Consider the following 19,994-nt stretch of genomic DNA (forward strand, 5'->3'; position numbering starts at 1 on the left):
GTTTTTCATCACTGTCTTTCAAAGCATTATACAACCAAAAAACTTGGCACATTTGTAAAGCAAAGATGATATAAAAAGACGACCCTTTCCTCCCAAATATAAGCATCTATTACTTGAAATGTAAAAACTTGCAAAGTTTAAGAGCGTAGACCTTGGGGTCAGATGCACTGGGGTTTGAGCGCCAGTTCTCTCATTTAATAGCTGCATGACCTCGGGTGTGTTTCTGAGTCTCTCTGCACCTCGGTTCCCTCCTGTGTAGGAAGGGGAGGTCCCCACTTGCCTGAACATTTGGGAAGAGTGACAAGGGAATGATGTGAAGTCCTGCCCACGCCGGGCAGAGCGGGCTCACCCCGGGTGACCACCCTCAGCAACCCTGTGTCCATTTCCCATCCTGAGCAGACCCTGTCCCCACCAGCACTTGAGGGACGGTCTTCAGATGGAGGTTGTAGAGAATGAAACAGTTCCATTTGCGCCTTAACTGTTTGTGAACTAGAATGTATTTTTTAATTTATTTTTGGCTGCGTTGGGTCTTTGTTGCTGTGCGCGGGCTTTCTCTAGTTGTGGTGAGCGGGGGGCTACTCTTCATTGCGGTGCGCGGGCTACTCATTGCGGTGGCTTCTCTTGTTGCAGAGCATGGGCTCTAGGCGCATGGGCTTGAGTAGTTGAGGCTCGCAGGCTCAGTAGTTGTGGCTCATGGGCTCTAGAGCGCAGGCTCAGTAGTTGTAGCGCATGGACTTAGTTGCTCCGCGGCACGTGGGACCTTCCCGGACCAGGGCTCAAACCCGTGTCCCCTGCGTTGGCAGGTGGATTCTTAACCACTGCACCGCCAGGGAAGTCCCCTAGAATATTTTTTGATGTTTTCTGCAGCAACGCTTAGTCTAATTTTCTTTCTTTTTTTAAAAACCTTTTTTTGATGTGGACCATTTTTAAAGTCTTTATTGAATTTGTTACAATACTGCTTCTGTTTTATTTTTTGGTTTTTTTGGCCGCAAGCCATGTGGGATCTTAGCTCCCCGACCAGGGATTGAACCCGTACCCCCTGCTTTGGAAGGAGAAGTCTTAACCACTGGACCTCCCGGGAAGTCCCATGCTTAGTCTAATTTTCTAACAAGAGAAAGCAGGAGGCTTTCTCCTCTCAGCCCACAATGAGTGTCGAGTCCCCCCTCTGGCAGGAGCTGAGCTCCTAAGACCTGGGCCCTCACACTCCGGAAGCTTCTAGGAGGGCATGGCCTGGTGGTGAGGGCAGCCGTGGGGATCAGCTCAGGGTGGCTGGGAAGCTTCCCAGGACCGGGGAGCGACGTGGAAACCAAGACCTGACAGAGAAGTACAGGTAGCCAGGCCATTCTAGACAGTTCCCCTAGACAGCCTCCTAGAACAAAGACAAGCTAGTTCTCGCTTCTTCTTCCTTTAAATCCCAGGCGAATGCCAAGTTCCTTGAATTCTTGAGTGCAGTAGTGAGGCGGAGCCGGGGAGCCAGTGGGAGCAGGTCATAAAGGGCCTCCTAAGTTTAAACTTGGAACTTGCAAGCTCTGCGCTTGATCCTGAGCCCACCGACACCAGCACGAGGTCTGGAGCCGAGTGCTGGGTCTGGGGGTGGTGCGGAGAGGCCCTGGACTGCCGGCCCGAGGCCAGTCAGGAGGCTGGTGAACAAATGCCGTCGAGGTGGTGGCTGACCTCCACGAGGGTCACGGCAGAGAGGCGGGGGGAGGTGGCCGGATTCGAGCCGCGTCAAAGAGGCGGCGTCAGCAGGGCTTTGTGCCCATTACAAAGCCAGAGGGAGGAAGAGCGTGAGAGCAGGACCCTGACTTGCGGGGGATAAACGGTCCCAGCCTTCCCAGGAGGAGGTGGATAGATGCATCTGGAAAGACAGATCACTGAAGCCCGTGCTCGGTGACTTGGATAAGCACACTTTCAGTTTTATATTAAACGATAGCACATGCGTTGCGTATCTATCCTGCCCCCCTGGTGCAGAGACGGTCCAGCCGAGGTTCCTCACGTGGCAGAGAAGGCGTGTGAGTCCCTGTCCTGTTCTCGGCTGTCTGGCTCCCGCGGGCTGCTCTGGTCTGGGATGCGCTTCATCCAGGACGAGCAGACATCGGAGTGCAAGGAGCCAGCATCTCCTGGGACGTCGTGGACTCCCCACACTTTGAATTCATTCTCATTAAGCCCTGACCAGCTACCATCTTCACCCCTACTTTATGGAGCAGGTTGTTTGGGGGTAAACCCGCACCCCGCGGCATGTGGGATCTTAGTTCCCCGACCAAGGCTCGAACCCACGCCCCCTGCACTGGGAGCTCGGAGTCTTAACCACTGGACCACCGGGTAGGTCCCTAGGGAGCAATTCTTCAGGGCACAGTTCACTTTGCCTGAGGTCCCACAGCCAAACAGCGACAGAGCCGGGAGTTAAGCCCAAGCCCGTGGCATTGACCCTTCCATGGTGCTTCGGGTCACTTCTGCCTGACCCCAGCCTGGAGCTCCAGGTTTTCGTCCTGGTGTTCTTAGGCAGTTCGCCAGCGGTAAGTCAATGTGCGCTACCTTTCTTCCTTGCGGCCAGAGTCCCCTCATTTTAAAGTAGAGCGGCGTTGTGGTTTTCTAAAGCAGTGCGACCCCCACCGGCATCACCGAGAGAACTCATGAGGAATACAAACTGTCAGCCGCCCCCAGATCCACTGGGTCAGAAGCTCTGAGGGGCCCCCCCGCACTCTTTTTTAACGAGCCTTCCAGGGGTTTCTGACGCCTCTGAAGTTTGGGACCACTGTTGTGTTCAGTTCCTCTTTCAACAGCTTAGGTTTGGGGATGACCTTGTTGGGTCTGGGATTTTTAAAGAACCAAACAAGGTATGGGAGTTGGGGTGTATGTCCAAAGAGGCCCTTGTCTGACACAGCCCCGTGTGTCCCCGCCGGCAGGTCAGCCTGGACTCCCGCGTGAGGGAGACCATCAACAGAAGCATGGCCGAGCCGTCCCCGCACATCTTTGATGACGCCCAGCTGCAGATCTACACCTTGATGCACAGGGACTCGTACCCGCGGTTCATGAACTCTGCTCTCTACAAAGACCTGCTCCACTCCTTATCTGAGAAAGCAGTGGAAGCCTAGGATGTTCAAAGTATTTATTATTAATAAAACAAAGAACTCGTGGACTCCGTGTAGGACAGGGAATTTAGAGGCAGTAGTGTCTTCTGCTGGGTCACACTCGGGTTATTTTAATAACAGACTCTTCCTTCTGCAGAAGGCTGTATACTCACCAAGTAAATGGCGGCCACCTTTTGTGATACTTTTGGGAAAAATGGGGTATGGCTGTGTAGAAAGGTAGTATATTTACACTTACAACGAGAGTAGCACTTTCTCAGTGACAAAGGATACACAAGAAGACACCACACTGCCTGCAGCGTGTACATCCATGGGAACAGGACCCAAATTCCCATTTTATAAAGATGTGACCGCTACCTGTAAAATTGGTATTCTACTTTATCTTAGGATACATGTATGTAGATGCATATTATGTGCGTGTGTATCTTACATGGTTAATGTAAAGCCCTGGGCTCTGAAGTGGATTAGCCTCAAATGTTTGATAAGAGAAGTACTGCTTAGAAAATGCTTTTGTTGAAAAGTTACCTTTATTACCAGAATCTGCCAACCTGAAGAATGAATTTTCACGTAGGTGGTGTTCATCACAAAACGTTCAAATAAGCATATCTCCATTTTTACTATTGAAAGAAATATGGGCATTTTCACTCTAAAAAAATAAAGCACAAGAGTTTTATCTCAATCTTTTTTTCACATGTCACTATTTGGGAAATATAAGATTAAGTAAGTGGGGACACACGCAAGATTCTCTTCTAGCTCCCAGACTAGGATTTTCTTTTTAGATCCCACTATTTTTATCACAGGTGAATAGGATAACTTCATAGCTCACAGGTAAAAATACGGGTTTGTAGGCCTAAACCATCCTGAAGAAACCCATCACTAGGATGAATGGGAAAGAAAGGCATCCAGAATCCAGAATAGTTTGAGTAGTTGGGTTGGAACGTGATTTACACGAGGCCCTGCTGGGACGGCCCTCCTCTTGGTCCCCTCCCTCCCTGGCCCTTCAGCCTGATGATTCCGTCATTATGCTCTTCAACCCCAAGCCCTCATCCTCGTTCTCAGCAAAGCACCTCACCTCCCCCTTTACTGTGAAGATCGTGCCACTAACCCTGCACCTACTCACGTGACCTGTAAATCCGCGTGGACCGAGGTCTGTGCCCACCTTCGCAGCCCAGAGTCCCAGAGAAGGTGCTCTTTCCTCCTTTTCAAGGCATCCACGCCTCATGTACTTGTTTTTTTTTTTTAATTTTATTGAAGTAGAGTTGATTTACAATGTTGGGTTAATTTCTGCTGTACAGCAAAACGTATATAGATTCCTTTTCCTATTCTTTTCCATTACCGTTTATCCCAGGATACTGAAGAGTTCCCTGTGCCGTGCACCAAGACCTTGCTGTTTATCCATCCTCTGTATCAGAGTTTTGCATCTTAATTCTGACTCCATGTTCTAGGGCCCCATTTTTATCTTAGACAACGAGGACGTCACTGGGATCAAGGCATCAACGCTGCCCTCCAGCTGTTTACATCCAAGTAAGGATGACAGACGTGTGGGGCAGTGGCGACAGCAGTGGGGAGAACCGATCCAGAGAAGAGCTGAGCTCTGGAAGCCCTGGAGGCTACGGGAAGCTTTGGGGGCGGAGGTGACACCAGAGCTACAACCTACAGAACGAGAAGAGTGTGGTGGGGGGGCGGAGGTGTAGGGAAGGCGTTGATACTTGGAGCAAACCCCCAACGGTCCAGTTCCGGCCTGTCAAGTAGGAGGTGAGTGGAGATGCAAAACATGCGGAAGAGGAGCTGGAGCCGGGGGCCTAGGCTTTAGGCTGGAGTATTGACGGGGGATCTGTCAACACAGGGATGGGCTGGAGGGTTACAGCCTGAGCAGGGCTGCGCGCGCATCCCCGCCAGGTGGATAGAGAAGCCAGCGCTCCCGAAGGACAGCTAGAGGAGCTCATCGTCCCCATACCAGTGCAGGGAGAGCCGGGGGGGGGGGTGCCTCTGGGCACGCAGCAGCCCCCGGAGTGGGTGCTGCCTGGACTCGGCTCTTAGATTCCATCCCCCTTGACTTCTTTCCACACTGGAAGCTTCTGTGGACTCCCCTTCAATGCAACTCCAAGGTTTAAAAAAATTTTATGTAAAATTTGACAGGCTGATCTTGTTGGGATGGATGGCTCTCCATTTGGAAAAAATGTATATATAAACAAATATAAATTCCAAATGGTTTAAAGGTCTAGGAGAATATTATAAGAATATTGGAAGAAAATGTAGGCAACATTTTTGTAACTTCAGATGGAAAGCATCTAAGCAAAACGTAAAATCTAGAAACCATAAAAGAAACACAGATTGGATTATGTAAAAATTTAAATTCCGTACAACGTAAAAGAATGAAAACACAAATATTACGCTATAAAACACACTCAAGATTACTATGCAGAATGTATTAGGAGTGTCTACAAATTAGACAACTCTATAGACAGAAAAGGAAAAACACAATATAAACCATTAATGGAAAAAATCAACTGGCTAGAGAAGAAGAAAATCTGAACACAACATACACAAAATGATAAGCACGTGAACTCAGAACCACGAGATGACAGTGGTTACCGTTCCCCCTAGGTTCGCGAAAGTCACGAGGATACATTAGCAAGGTGTCAGGAAATGGGCATTCCTACGCTGCGGGCAGGTGGGTGAACTAGTCTGACGTTTTGGAAAGCAATCTGGCAGTATTCTGCATGCACATGTCAACTAGCTGAATCCACCCGACAAAACATCAAAATCTGCCCACAGGGGAATAGGTTTTCAAGGGAATGGTATATACCCGCAGATTGCTTGCCCTACGGTGAAGGTGACTGGCATACACCTCCATGCACTGGCAGGGAGCGTTCTAAGCTAAAACAGCAAACTGTAGGGTATGTATAACGTGTGTCCATTTATAACGTTAATAATGGCCATTCCCCAAGAGTCTTCTCATCAATGGAACTGGATACTGTTCCAAAGTCTTATTGCTGTAAATTACTGTTTAGTCCTTACAACCCTCTACGGTAGGATGCTCGTCTTTACAGATGAGCAGAGAGAGGGGTGAAGTACTTGGCCAGCCTCACAGCTGGTACATGGCAGCTGGGTTTGAACCTGAGCAGACCAGAAGCCCACGCTCTTAACTGCTATGCAGGGCCCATTTCCAAGGAAAAGAGGACTAGATAGCCCAGTATGAGCATGTACACACACGCCGACGTACTAGAGGAAACTACAGAGCCAGGGAGATCATTTTCTCTAGTTCACAACTTTGACATAGAAGATAAAGGTAATCCAGCCAGTCTCCTGGGCTGGTATTTGAGTAGCTGTCCAGCAGGCTTCTCTGTTTTTCGAACTCACAAAGGCTCAGGTGGCCAGTTTTTCTCATTGAACATGACAAAATATTTTTTAAAAATCATTCTTCAAATATAAAGATGATACTGTCTTACACAAGTCAGTCAGGTTTTTTTTTTTTTTTCCTGTTAGTTACCAAATTTGGAGCTAAACCATTAAGCTTCTTTCCTGACATGTGTAATCAAAAAATTTCAATTTTGAATCATCTAAAGTATAGCAGTCATCAAACAGGGTTTTTCCTGAGTAATGCCAACTTAATCTCATAGGGGATGAAATTGTGGCCTTGACATTATAATCCATCTACTTGAATTAACTGTCCCAGTGGAACATTCTGGAAAGGCGAATAAATAATCAAAATATCAACTATAAGAAAACTATCAGTTAAAACTTGATTAGCCTCAGAATGGGAAGTCTGAATAAAAAAATAATTATCTACTTAAAAAACACAAATAGTTTTTAAAATTAACAGTATGGTGACTATAGATAACATACTGTCTCGCTTTGTTGTGCAACAGAAACTAACATAGTATTGTGAAGCAATTATACTCCAATAAAGATCTATTTAAAAAAATACTGTACTGTATATTTGAAAGCTGCTAAGGGAGCAGATCTTAAAAGTCCTCATCACAAGAAAAAAAATTGTAAACTAGACTTCCCTGGTGGCACAGTGGTTAAGATTCCATGCTCCCAATGCAGGGGCCCTGGGTTCCATCCCTGCTCAGGGAACTAGATCCCACACGTGTGCTGCAACTAAGGAGCCCACCTGCTGCAACTGACCCAGCACAACAAAATTAATTAATTTAAAAAATCGTAAACTAGATGTGGTGATGGACATATTGTGACAATCACCTTGCAATATACACATAGGTCAAATCAGTATGTTGTATACCTAAAACTAATAGTGTTATATGTCAATTACAGCTGACCCTTGAACTACATGGGGGGTTAGGGAAGCCAACCCTCCATCCACCAGGTTAAAAAATCTGCGCAGAATTTTAGTTGGCCCTCATATCCTAGGTTCTGCATATGTGGATTTAACCAACCATGGGTCCTATGGCACCACAGTACATATCAAAAAATCCCCAAATACGTGGACCCAGGCAGTTCAAACCTGTGTTGTTCAAGGGTCAACTGTGTACCTCAATTTTTCGTTTTTAATGGGGAGAGGATTAATGAGCATTTGATCTTATGGATATGTTTTTAAATATGAATTTAAAAAGAGGATGAAGACTGCAATTATTAAGGGGGCAGGGATGGACCCATCAGTGAAACAATCCTGAGATAAATCAGCCTGATACTAACCTGTGATTTTAATGCTCCTTCTGGATCAAAAATGCTTCTGCAGTCAACTGGAAATCTTAGTAGTGTTCCCATAGGTTTTGATGTTCTGTTATCAGTACTTTCATTTAGAATCATACATTTACTTAAATATTCATCCAAAACAATTTAGGATGAATCCATCTTTTTTCTGTTGCTTGTTATAGAAACCTAAAACTAATTTAAATACAAAGGAAACTGACTGGCTTTCATTAGCAGGAAGTCCAGGGTAGTTCCAACACCCATGTGGCTGGACCCAGACCTTCTCCCCATCTCAGCCTCCCCCAGGCTCATCACACACAGAGGGTCTCTGCACACTGTTGGTAAAATGGTACAGGGAGCCCCAGGGGCAGCTCCTGCTGGCTTAGCTCGTCCAGGAGAAACAGTGCTTCTCCCATCTTTCATAAAGTAACCCCAGGGAAGGAGCATGGGGTGGGGTGGGACACTGAATGACAGACCCACCAGGGTCACATGGAGGTGAGGTGTCCCCTAAATGAATCAGAAAAGATGTGTGGGAACTAGTGCCAAAAAACCGAAAGATACAGTTATGCCCCTCCCTTGCCAGTATTCTCACAATTTTGCCTTTTTATTATCAGCTACACTTTCCAATGGCATTATTACAAAAATAACTTGGATACACACTGTAAACCACATATAAGAGTGAAAAAGCCTTTTTATGTCAAAGCAGCTCAGCCTTCCAATTATGAAAACACTTGGGCTAATTTAACCGGACTGTAGGGCACATCACACATGAAATGTTGTTCCTCTCTGCAGTCAGGGCCATTAAAGAAAAAATTATCATAATTAGCTGTCTTTTTATAGCACTGGGGAGAGGAAGCAGAACAAGTCATTGGAAGCAGTCACCTGTGCTTTCATTTTCCATCCCCCACCTGGATGAACAAGTACCAGAGTACACAGGTCCGATCCGAACATTTTTTAACTAATAATAAAACTGTTGCATCACTTTGCAGAACTTCAGTACCAAAAGAAACCTCCCGAGACTCGAGCTTGTTACTTCTTCCTCTGGAGCTGGAGTCTAAAACATGACCAACACTATTTACCTACCCTCCTCCCGCAGGTCCTCAATCGTGTAACAGTCTTCAGGTCCCAGCTCCCACACGGTCAAGAAATGTAACACAAACAGAACCAAGAAAAACTAGTTCACATGCACCTCCTATGTGACACCCATTCTTCTAGGGGCTAAATAGAGCAGTGAACAAGTTTCCCATAAAAACGTATGGACTCTGGGGCTCCCCTGGTGGCGCAGTGGTTGAGAGTCCGCCTACCGATGCAGGGGACACGGGTTCATGCCCCGGTCCGGGAGGATCCCACATGCCGCGGAGCGGCTGGGCCCGTGAGCCATGGCCGCTGAGCCTGCGCATCCGGAGCCTGTTGCTCCGCAACAGGAGAGGCCACAACAGTGAGAGGCCCGCGTACCGCAAAAAAAAACAAAAAACAAAACTGGACTTTAAAATCACCTTAATAGTTGGGAAAGTAGAACTTTTTAAACAAAAAGTAAAGCAAGCATCAATATCTAAATAAAAATGACAAAAGGTGCTACATGATTAATGACAAGAAACTTTATTGAATTAACAAATTTAAAAATGGATCACTTCATTTAAAAGTGAGACTATTTTAATTTTATTCTTATTAAATTCATTCTTTCAAAAATGCACGTTATTTTTCAAATGATAAAAGGTTACTCTGTGACTTGACGCAGTGGAGGTGGGATGGTACCAGTGGGCCAATTCCTCTATGTGGGGTCTGAACATGGACTTTTAGATGTTGTTTTCTCTATTACATCAAAGTGACCTGCAGTGAGCAGTGGAGAAGAGGGAGCGAGGGGGAGTGCAAAGCAGGTCCTCAGACCTCTCTCCAGAGGTGCAGAGGGAGCACAGCGAAACGAGGACTTTGTAACAGTGGCCTCGAGATGTGCTATAGACCAAGTGTGAACGCCATGTTTTCTGTTTCCTAACAAAACAGACGGCACACACTTAACTGTAAGGTCCTTCCTGCAAAGGAGCTGCGTTACGGCCCACATATTAGTCTGTTCCACAACCTCATGTTTGTGTGACAGAGAGAGAGTCAGGACAGAAATGTGCTCCATTAGTCTCCACTCGGAAAGGCCACAGCGTTAATGATTTATATAGACCTTAAAGTCCTTGGTCAGCACAGATTTCCAGATCAAAGCTAAGTCATGAACTGTTTATAAGAACAACACTATCCTAGAGTGCTAACATTTTCTTCCCAGTATGTCTTCCTACAAAACGAGAAAACAGCCAAAAGTTTTCATTCTTTGCCTGAGCTGGGATTTAGGAAAAGCCTACTAAACTACAACAGTGTTCTGCAAAAGTAAAATACACTACAAAGTCAAACAGGTAAATAAACAACAAACCAAACTGATTTCAACAAAGTCAAGTCATGTTTCCAAAAGTAAAATCTATTACAAACAAGTAATAAACATGTACAAGAAATTACAAGAAATGAGGATCACAGTTAGTTACAAATGTAAAATAATAACTAATTATTCCAGACTTCTGAACATAATAATTAAAATCAATTTCATATGCTAGTTGAAATATTATGTACAATTTAGATAAGCTGGTCAAGTATTATCTGAATACACACCATGTTTGATAAACTTATAATTACATTACCTCTTCTCCTCCTTTAATATTTGAAGGTACATGCCAATATAGGAAAAAATGTAATTTCCATTTGTGTATTAACTGAGAAGAATAACATTTTTACTGTGTATGTTTCAGATTGTAAAAAAGTTAAGGTACATTTTCCTTTAAGAAGGAAAAAAAAGGTAAAAATAAACTGCCAAAAGTTTAATATCAACTTACTTATAAAAATGGGAAAAAAAAAGTTTTGAAACAGATACCACACATTATCATGTGGTCTCCTTACTGCTCTGAAACTACAGAAGGCATTTAAGGAAGGGATCCTATGTCAAAAACAGAGACTAACCCAAGGGATATATGTTACTTTAAAAATCTGATTTGCAGGAAAACTAGTTGGTTGGCCTAGTCTTAAAGCTAATTACAAAATCCGTTTTCTTAATGGTCCAGGTGTTTTGCCAATTCTTCCAACTCAACAGAACTGTCAAAAAAGAAGAAATATTGTGTGAGACCTTTAAATACAGACAGTTGGGTGTAGCCCTTCCCACATTTAACACAGCATACACCTTAAACTGCTAAAGAAAGAGGCATTTCTAAAAAAGATGCTGTGTTTTCCAGACATGAATAGTCACCTATATTAAGTGTTTGGTTCTTCCAACTTAGAATTACTAGGAATACATAAATAAAGAAACAGTATAAAATATTTTCTTAAGTACCTCTCTCCTTAATTTCAGGTTAAAAAAAATAATTCCAAATTTGAACTTCCAGAGTAAGCCAGCTTTCTACATTAAATTGAATTTTCTTAAATCCAACAGAACTATGCCAGCACTTAAGCAGCCAACTGCCTGTATTCAATACAAACTGCAATATACCCAGTCATCATCATCATCATCATCATCATCATCATCTTCATCATCACGAGGCATCATGTAAACAAATTCAAGAGCCCTCTGGAAAAGCCAGATTTGCCCAACAGGACTGAAAAAAAATGAACATCCCTCTCTTAGACCAATTAAAAAACCTGCCAACTCAGGAAGGGAGACACTGTTTCAAGCCATGAAGACACTCTCAATACCATTAATCTCCCGGCCCAGAACGAATCTTTGTAATAAAATGTGTACTGTCCTCAAGCCCAGAAAGAGTGCCGAGAGCCAAAGTCTCACACTATATTCATGAAGGATATTCTCCCATTGTCTGCCTTTTAATTCACTTCTGATTTTCAGAAAATGCTTTAACCTATATGAATAATTCAAAATAAGCATTAGACTAAAAAGTCTAATGTAAGTATAACTTAAAAAAGAAAAGAATCTTGTACAAATTTCACAAAAGCTAATAAAAATAGCCAGCATTTTTGGAGCACCAACAATGACCAGGCACTTTAAATATATTATTTCTACCACTCACCACACCCTGTAACGTGGGTCATGAGAACATCACAGTTCGGTAACGCTAAGTGGCAAAGCAGTTCAAAGCCTGTTTGGCTCCAGGGAATGTCTTCCTACCGTGTGAGCCCCCCCAGTCCCACACTCCTAGTATCCCCACCTCTGTCTCAGGTATGATGTGTAATTCTTCTCCCAATTTTAACTTATATTTCTGTGGCTCACAAAAATCACTCAACAATGAATCATTCCAATAACATAACTTGCCTGTGCGGGGCTAATTCAAGAGAACACAGGCCGTACAAAGGAAGGCTTAGTGGAAAGCCTATGAAACCACGGTGGTGCTCATCTGGATTTCCTAAGATAAACACTAAAACCATCGGGCTGGATTTCAACAAGGTAGAGTAGTTTTTCCAGAACCAAAATCTATAAAGACAAGCCATAAGCTTGTGCAGGTTTTCCGGAAGAACAAGAGTGGAAGCCACTGAATGGATATAGTATATACAGGACTGTGACACCGTAATGCACATTTAAGATTCAATCCTGTCATTTCTGCAACAAGACGACAAGACGGTTGGCAAATTAAGTCAACCTCTTTATTTCTAGTAGGACGGCAAACAGTACGTTCCACGACAGACGCCAGCCACGGCCTTCCCCAGCACTGGGCAGCGTGAGCACGTGCATACACCGGGGCATCCAGGCAGCCCCCGAAGCAGACCAGAAGAGACCAGCCCATGGAGAACCACCCCATGTAAACAGGTGAGACGGGAACCCCAGGAGGCGTGTACCTTCCACCGGTTTCCACACTCGTTGCAGACAACAAACGTTGTCATCGGTTCATCAGCACTCCGTGTTTGGACCTGCAGCAAAGTCAGGTGAAAAATACTACTTTTTACAATACTACAAAAAGTCCAACCTAATTAAGAATGGTACCACAGTAAAATGTATAAGAGCTCGAAACAAGCTCAGATAAACGAATTAATGTCAAACAAACACACATTTCCAAACTTCATTTTTCTAAGTCCTTGTCTTTTCATCTTTTATCTGTTCATCTAAAGTCACACATTATACTACTGATAAATGTCTAATAAATATGAAAAATTTTCATCATAACTAAGAAGCACAGAAATGTTAATTAAAAGACATATCAATTTTCTCTTACAAATTAGCAAGGATGTAAAAAGTACAAATATTTCATTATAACACATATAAACTGCCACAACCTTTCTAAGTGGGGCAGCAACAAGAGCCTTCAATACCCATCTTCTGTGACCTGGGAACCTGATAGCTGGTCTATCATAAGATGGTACTTAGAAACACAAATAAAGATCTGTGTGCAGCTCAACATCACTAATCACTGGGGAAATACAAATTAAAACCACAAGAAAATATCACCTCACACCTGTTAGAATGGATATTACCAAAAAGACAAGAAAAAGCAAGTGTTGTCAAGGGTGTGGAGAAAAGGGAACCCTTGTGCACTGCTGGTGAGAATGTAAGTTGGTGTGGCCGCTGTGGAAAATGATGTGGAGGTTCCTCAAAAAATTAAAAACAGAGCTACCACACGATCCAGCAATTCTACATCTTGGTACACAGCTGAAGGAAATGAAATCAGTATATCAAAGAGATTATCTGCCCACATGTTCTCTGCAGAATTATTCACAATAGCCAAGACATGGAAACAACCTAAATGTCCTTCAACAGATAAATGGATAAAGAAAAAATGGCGTATATTCATGACAGAATATTATTCAGCCATAAAAAAGAAGGAAATCCTGCCATTTGAAACAACATGAATGAACCTGGAAGGCATTATGCTAAATGAAATATGCCAAACAGAGAGACAAATACTGTATGACATCACTTATATGTGGCATCTTAAAAAAAAAAGCTGAGTTCACAGAAACAGAATAGATGGAAGGACATGGGAAGATATAGATCAAAGGGTATAAACTTTCAGTTATAAGAAGAATAAGTTCTGAGGATCTAACATACAGCATGGGGACTATTGTTAGCGTAGATCTTAAGCATTCTCACCAAAAAAAAAAAGAAAGAAAGAAAGAAAATGTGAGGTGATGAATGTGTTAATTAGTTAATTATCTTGATCTTGGTAAGCATTCCATGACGTATGTGTATATCAAAGCATCATATTGTACACTTTAAATATATACAATTATATTTGTCAATTATTTTTCAATAAAGTTGGGAGGGGAGATCTGTGTACAAGGATGTTTGAAGAGTACAATTTTATAATAACACAAACACTGGAAACAACCTGAGCATCCAACAGGGAAATAATGAGATAAGTCCACCCATCTGATGGAATATTATACAGCTATTAATATGTTTATAAAGGTTTAAAAAAACAAACAAAGGAAAATGCTTACACAAAGTGAGGAAAAGTATATAAAACAGTGTACAGTATTTAGCTGCAACTAGGTTTTTTAAAAATCCACAAAATACTACAAGCACCAAAATACAGATCATTGCCCTCTCTGGATGGCAGATTAATGAGTGATTTTAAATTTCTTGTTCATACTTTTCTGTAGTTTCAGAATTTTCTATAAGTAGGTATACTTACAGAATAACAAATAAACTAAACATTATTTTTATAAAGTGCTTAATTTTCTGTCAATCAAAAAATTCAATCCCCTAAGTCTCTCTAGTAACCGGAAACAATTAGTTGTCCTTTAAAGGGAAAATTTTGAATTTAGTGGATTACAGACGTAGCACAAACAGCCTATTTAGCAAATGAAATTTATGACAGTGAGAAAAAAAATTTTCACATATGCACATACAATCAAAACAACTATAACACAGCTCTTTTCAGCGGTTCAAGAAAAAGGAAAGTCAGTCACATCATATATGATGTGATAAATGAAGATAAAAGCCATCAACATGTTGCAAAAAAGGAATAAATATCTGGAAACCAGTTAAGCTAAAAGTACCCAGGCTCCGAGTGAGGGAGAGCAAAGAACTTTCCCTAAATTACATGATCCTGCCAAATAAAAAGAATTGTAGCCTGTTTATATACTAACCAACAATCCACTGCTTATTAGCTCTTAGAGAAAAAACATGGCCATTTTATTAAATTCTATAATATTTAATCAATTTCAGTTTGTACAGCTTTCACAGTAACAATTTCTATGGAAGTGTAACTATTTCAAATTATTTTCAATTAACTGGAATCTGTTAGTATTAAGAATGCATTGTTGGGGCTTCCCTGGTGGCGCAGTGGTTGGGAGTCCGCCTGCCGATGCAGGGGACACGGGTTCGTGCCCCGGTCTGGGAGGATCCCACATGCCGCGGAGCGGCTGGGCCCGTGAGCCATGGCCGCTGAGCCTGCGCAGCCGGAGCCTGTGCTCCGCAATGGGAGAGGCCACAACAGTGAGAGGCCCGCGTACAGCAAAAAAAAAAAAAAAAAAAAAAAAAAAGAATGCATTGTTATACTTAAGAGATATCTCCTCTCAAAAAATATCAAAATACTGGTAATTATCTTTACTACTTGTTTTGAAATAGGAGTTGCAAGCATTCTTAGTATGAAAATAAGAATCTATAAACAAGCACAAACCTGTGTGTAAGTGCAGTTCTTCTTCTTGCATTTGCCACATGTGAACAAGTCCGTCTGGGTCCCACCTGTCTTGGCCATCTGATGCTCTCTGATGGCTTCTTTGGTCAAGTTTTTCCGCATCTCTTTGAGCTCATCGCTGGCCATCTCCTGTTCAGAAGGTGGCAATACCACTCAGTTACAGGCATCTTCTATACATATGTGGAATGCTTTTTACACTCCCTTAGTTTAATACTAACAAGATCAAAATCAACTTTTAAAGTTTTAAAAGTGAAAAATTAATATTTTTCCTCAAAGAACTCATAAGAATTTGCTTACTCTTAAAATTTTTTCAAATACTTGTAAGTTTGCATGTGAAAACTGGATTTAATTACTGTTCGAAGGCTTATAAACAATGAGCAATGAGCACCTCTAGTATCCAGACTATGGTCTCTACTATTGCACCCCCACCCCCCACTACCGAAAAAGGAACCAGAGGCCTCTGGAGGAATGTCTGGTTCCAGTTGCTGAGTCAAGAAAAGCACAAGACAAGTCAGAGTCATCTTGTGCCAGAAAGCACGGAAACTACCTGACTACTGTGAGTGAGTCACACGGACAGAGGAGCTATATGCAGGAGCTCCCACTGGCCAGAGAGGATGATTTCTTCAGCCAACAATATGAATTACTGAAAAGACCAATCCCCACTGGATAAATAAGAAGTCACAAGTCCGTGAGGACACTTAAAAAAGGAGAGCACAAATGCCTGCAAGAATGGCAACAAAGGCCCCCACTGGCAGTTAGTGGGGCACCAACTCCTCCTTCTGATAACTGTTAACCAAAAGAAAAGAATTACACATTCACCCTGCCTTTCCTGTTCTAACCAACAGTGTAACCAAGAGCCTTCAACTCAGGGAAAGTGCTTATCAAAGAAATCTAGCTAATAAATGTGCAAGGAATGACACAATTTTAGAAATCTGTTTTGCAACTCCTAATGAAATCACCAATTCAGTGGATGAACACACAGATGAAAGGCTGATGGAGAACTTTACAACGGAGGGATCAGACTGTCAGCACACAAACCCCCGATCAACTTCCGCACCCGAAGAGTAGATCAACAAGACATATGTCTCCTGATGTGATGCCATGTGAAATACGAAGGACCACCGATGGAGTACTTACGCAGGAAAAGTTAAACTTGCATGTAACCAAGCCTACAGAACTAGCTTCCAGTTCATAGAAAATGAAGGGGACAGAAAAGTTAAATAACATCATGAGGAAGAAACAGGCAATTCATACTGTGAGATATACAAGAGGTAAACTGGTCTCTTCAACAGGTCAATGTTATGAAAAAAAGGGGGCAGGAGCAGGAGAAGAAAGTGCTTTGGATTTAAATACGTACACACAAAATCTTAAGAGACCAAACTTAAGGTAACATCTAGACTCTGGATCCTGATACAAAATAAATGTACAACTGAACATAATATGAACTTGATATTAGATATACCAAGGAATTATCATTAGATTTGTTAAATGTCATGATGACAATGTAGTTACATAAGAAGAGTATCATATTTTTAAAGATATCTCTCAAGGATAGAAAGGCAAAAGGATATAATGTCTGGAATTAGCTTGAAAATAATTCAGGGGAGGGCTTCCCTGATGGCGCAGTGGTTGAGAATCCACCTGCCAATGCAGGGGACACGGGTTCGAGCCCTGGTCCAGGAAGATCCCACATGCCATGGAGCAACTAAGCCCATGGACCACAACTACTGCGCCTGTACTCTAGAGCCCATAAGCCACAACTACTGAGCCCGCGTGCCTAGAGCCCGTGCTCTGCAGCAAGAGAAGCCACAGCAATGAGAAGCCCGCGCACCGCAACGAAGAGTAGCCCCTGCTCTCCCCAACTAGAGAAAGCCGGTGCAGAAACGAAGACCCAACATAGCCAAAAATAAATAAATTTATTAAAAATAAATAAATGAATCCTGGATGTCATTTCTAAAAAAATAATAGTGATAATAATAATTCAGGGGAAAAGAAAGAAAACAAAAAAAGGGATTGATGAAGAAGGTGACTAGTTATTTAAAATACTTGACCCTTGGGTGACAGATACATAGGATTTCATTATACTTTGTTCTCTACTTTGTGAAAGTTTTAAATTATTTTAATGAGGTTTTAAAAAATGAATTTAAAAAATATAACAATTTTTATTAGCTATATAGAAAGACAAATTCACTGTCTTGGATGCTTAGTCAGATAGTGAGACTGCAGACACACTGTGGCTATTATCTGTGAACAGCTACATCTATAAGTAGCAGACAATGAATTCCATTTTCTCCACCATGTTCTAAATAAATATAAGGAATAGACAGTAAGATATAACCAACTTTATAGTATTTAACCATGAAAAGAGCTTAGTGGTTACAAAGTCTGTTTGCAATTAGAGATTCGACTCTTTGATTCTACGTGGATCTATAATAAGTAAAAAACACTTTTGTTTTTAGACAATAATTTATTAATGCAATCACCCAAAGATCACGGCACAGTTGTGAAAGGGACAAAGTACTGATGCCAACAGATTCAATCACCTTAAGTATTTGTCTGGTATACTGTATATATAAGTATATTAGAATAGCTAATAACAATTTATTAATATGCAGTATTTATACAGTACTTTATGATTTAAATAGACTTTACACTTGATATCATGGAATACCGTCATAGAAACATACAAATATACTCACCTCTGCCGTCATTCTAGCAAATAAGTCAGGAGGAATATTCCCACACAGCACATTTTTCCTTAAATTTGGATTCTTAGCATCCTTAAGATTTGATATCCTACTTCGTACTCTATTTTTGTATTTCATGTCCGTATTCCTTATTTCTTGATAGATAGGTACTAGGCCGTTAAGGAAAAAAAGGTTAAGTTATAAAGGTAAGATTAACTTTTTCCTATTCTGCCACAATAAGAATTCCTGAAATTTCTAAGCAGTGTTTCCACTTTAGATTAAGTTAACAACAAGGCACTGTTTCTACCTGATTTCTTGATCTGTAACTGGCAAAAAATAGTGATCATACTTTTATGTTATGAATGAGCAATACTTTCTCAATGTTTAATGCCAAGCAAGAAACAAAGTAAAAGGGTTTCAAAATGTAACTCAGATATGCAATCTGAGTGAGAAAACTTGAGAATAAGAGCTTGAACTTACACATGCTTTCCCTTGCCCAAATCTGCATTCTACCAAGGATCCTAAAAGTCTCAAAAAGACTATACAGGGACTTCCCCGGTGGCGCAGTGGTTAAGAATCTGCCTGCCAAGTCAGGGGACACGGGTTCGATCCCTGGCCCGGGAAGATCCCACATGCCGCGGAGCAACTAAGCCCGTGCACCACAACTACTGAGCCTGCGCTCTGGACCCCGCGAGCCACAACTACTCAGCCCACGTGCCACAACTACTGAAGCCCACGTGCCTAGAGCCTATGCTCCGCAACAAGAGAAGCCATCACAATGAGAAGCCCGCGCACCGCAACGAAGAGTAGCCCCCGCTCGCTGCAACTAGAGAAAGCCTACGCAGAGAAAGCCTACGCACAGCAATGAAGACCCAACGTAGTCAAAAATAAATAAATAAAGGCTTCCCTGGCGGCACAGTGGTTAAGAATCCGCCTGCCAAGTCAGGGGACACAGGTTCGATCCCTGGCCCGGCAAGATCCCACGTGTTGCGGAGCCAACTAAGCCCATGTGCCACAACTACTGAAGCCCGTGCGTCTAGAGCCCGTGCTCCGCACCAAGAGAAGCCACCGCAATGAGAAGTCTGTGCACCGCAACAAAGACCCAACACAGCCAAAAATAAAAACAAATAAATTTATTTAAAAAATCAAATCAAACAAAAAAAAAGGCTACACAGCTCCGTGGAGGGCCTTCTGAGAGAAAACCTTTCACAGTAGCCCTGAGGGATCATTTCCTCCTTGGCTCAGCAAGAAGCTAGTTTAGCAGGTGGCTTTCTCAAGAGAACAGGCAACAGCAGGGGCCCAGCTCCAGAGCAGCTCCCTTTCTAACAGGGGCATTTCCTCAACCAGGACAGTACTGTAGTCATACTGTCACCTAGATGTTCCCTGTTCTCCGGACCCATGTGCAAGACCCCTCCCTCTCCCAGAGCCCTTCCCAAGGTCCCCAGCATGAACACACTCCTGTCCAGGATAATGAGTTCAGGGGATTGTATACGCTTTGCTGAGTACCCCCAAAGGTGAAACCCTACTTCCCATTTACTAGCATGTGTGTTTTCCATTCCCTTCTGCACAACTTCAATTGAGATGCTACGTTCTCAATTTGCAAGGCAGAAAAATAAAAATACAATCAGTACTATGTGTTTTACTTTTGAAAACAAGAAGGAAAACAAGAATAAAATGACATGGATGGCCCTCCCCTTTCCCATCAAAACAATCAAGAAAGAAACTGAAGCATACAACTTTGAATTCTTTACAGGAAGAAAAAATAATCTAGCGGATTTCTTAAAACAATTATGAATATACACGCAAAGGATATCTTCCTCGATTTGAGATCCTAATTCTTCCTCATCAGCTCCAATAGCGATGTAGTCATCTAAACACAGGCACAGAGAATTGTCATGAAAAAGTGATTATAACACATTAAAAGAAAATTTCAACAGGGTCAATTAAACTGT

The 19,994-nt window shown here is 42.4% G+C and overlaps 2 protein-coding genes across 7 annotated transcripts in view; one reads left to right on the plus strand and one right to left on the minus strand.

Annotated features, from left to right (window-relative positions):
• RGS20 (regulator of G protein signaling 20) overlaps nt 1-3,762 on the plus strand; it is a 73,792-nt gene extending 70,030 nt beyond the window's left edge. For all 5 annotated transcript variants that reach the window (XM_081258747.1, XM_081258746.1, XM_081258743.1 and 2 more), the window contains one exon: nt 2,907-3,762. In XM_081258747.1, the coding sequence (XP_081114873.1) occupies nt 2,907-3,095 (189 nt within the window). In that variant the 3' untranslated portion in view covers nt 3,096-3,762. The remainder of the gene's footprint in view (nt 1-2,906) is intronic.
• Nucleotides 3,763-9,321: 5,559 nt separating this feature from the next.
• Nucleotides 9,322-19,994, minus strand: part of LOC308630364 (transcription elongation factor A protein 1) — a 59,241-nt gene continuing 48,568 nt past the window's right edge. For both annotated transcript variants that reach the window (XM_081258980.1, XM_081258979.1), the window contains 5 exons: nt 19,856-19,912; nt 18,055-18,209; nt 15,338-15,484; nt 12,555-12,626; nt 9,322-10,868 (listed from right to left, as the gene is read on the minus strand). In XM_081258980.1, the coding sequence (XP_081115106.1) occupies nt 10,860-10,868; nt 12,555-12,626; nt 15,338-15,484; nt 18,055-18,209; nt 19,856-19,912 (440 nt within the window). In that variant the 3' untranslated portion in view covers nt 9,322-10,859. The remainder of the gene's footprint in view (nt 10,869-12,554; nt 12,627-15,337; nt 15,485-18,054; nt 18,210-19,855; nt 19,913-19,994) is intronic.

This window comes from Mesoplodon bidens (genome assembly GCF_964165515.1).
Source record: "Mesoplodon bidens genome assembly, chromosome: 16".
Taxonomy (NCBI): Eukaryota; Metazoa; Chordata; class Mammalia; order Artiodactyla; family Ziphiidae; genus Mesoplodon; species Mesoplodon bidens.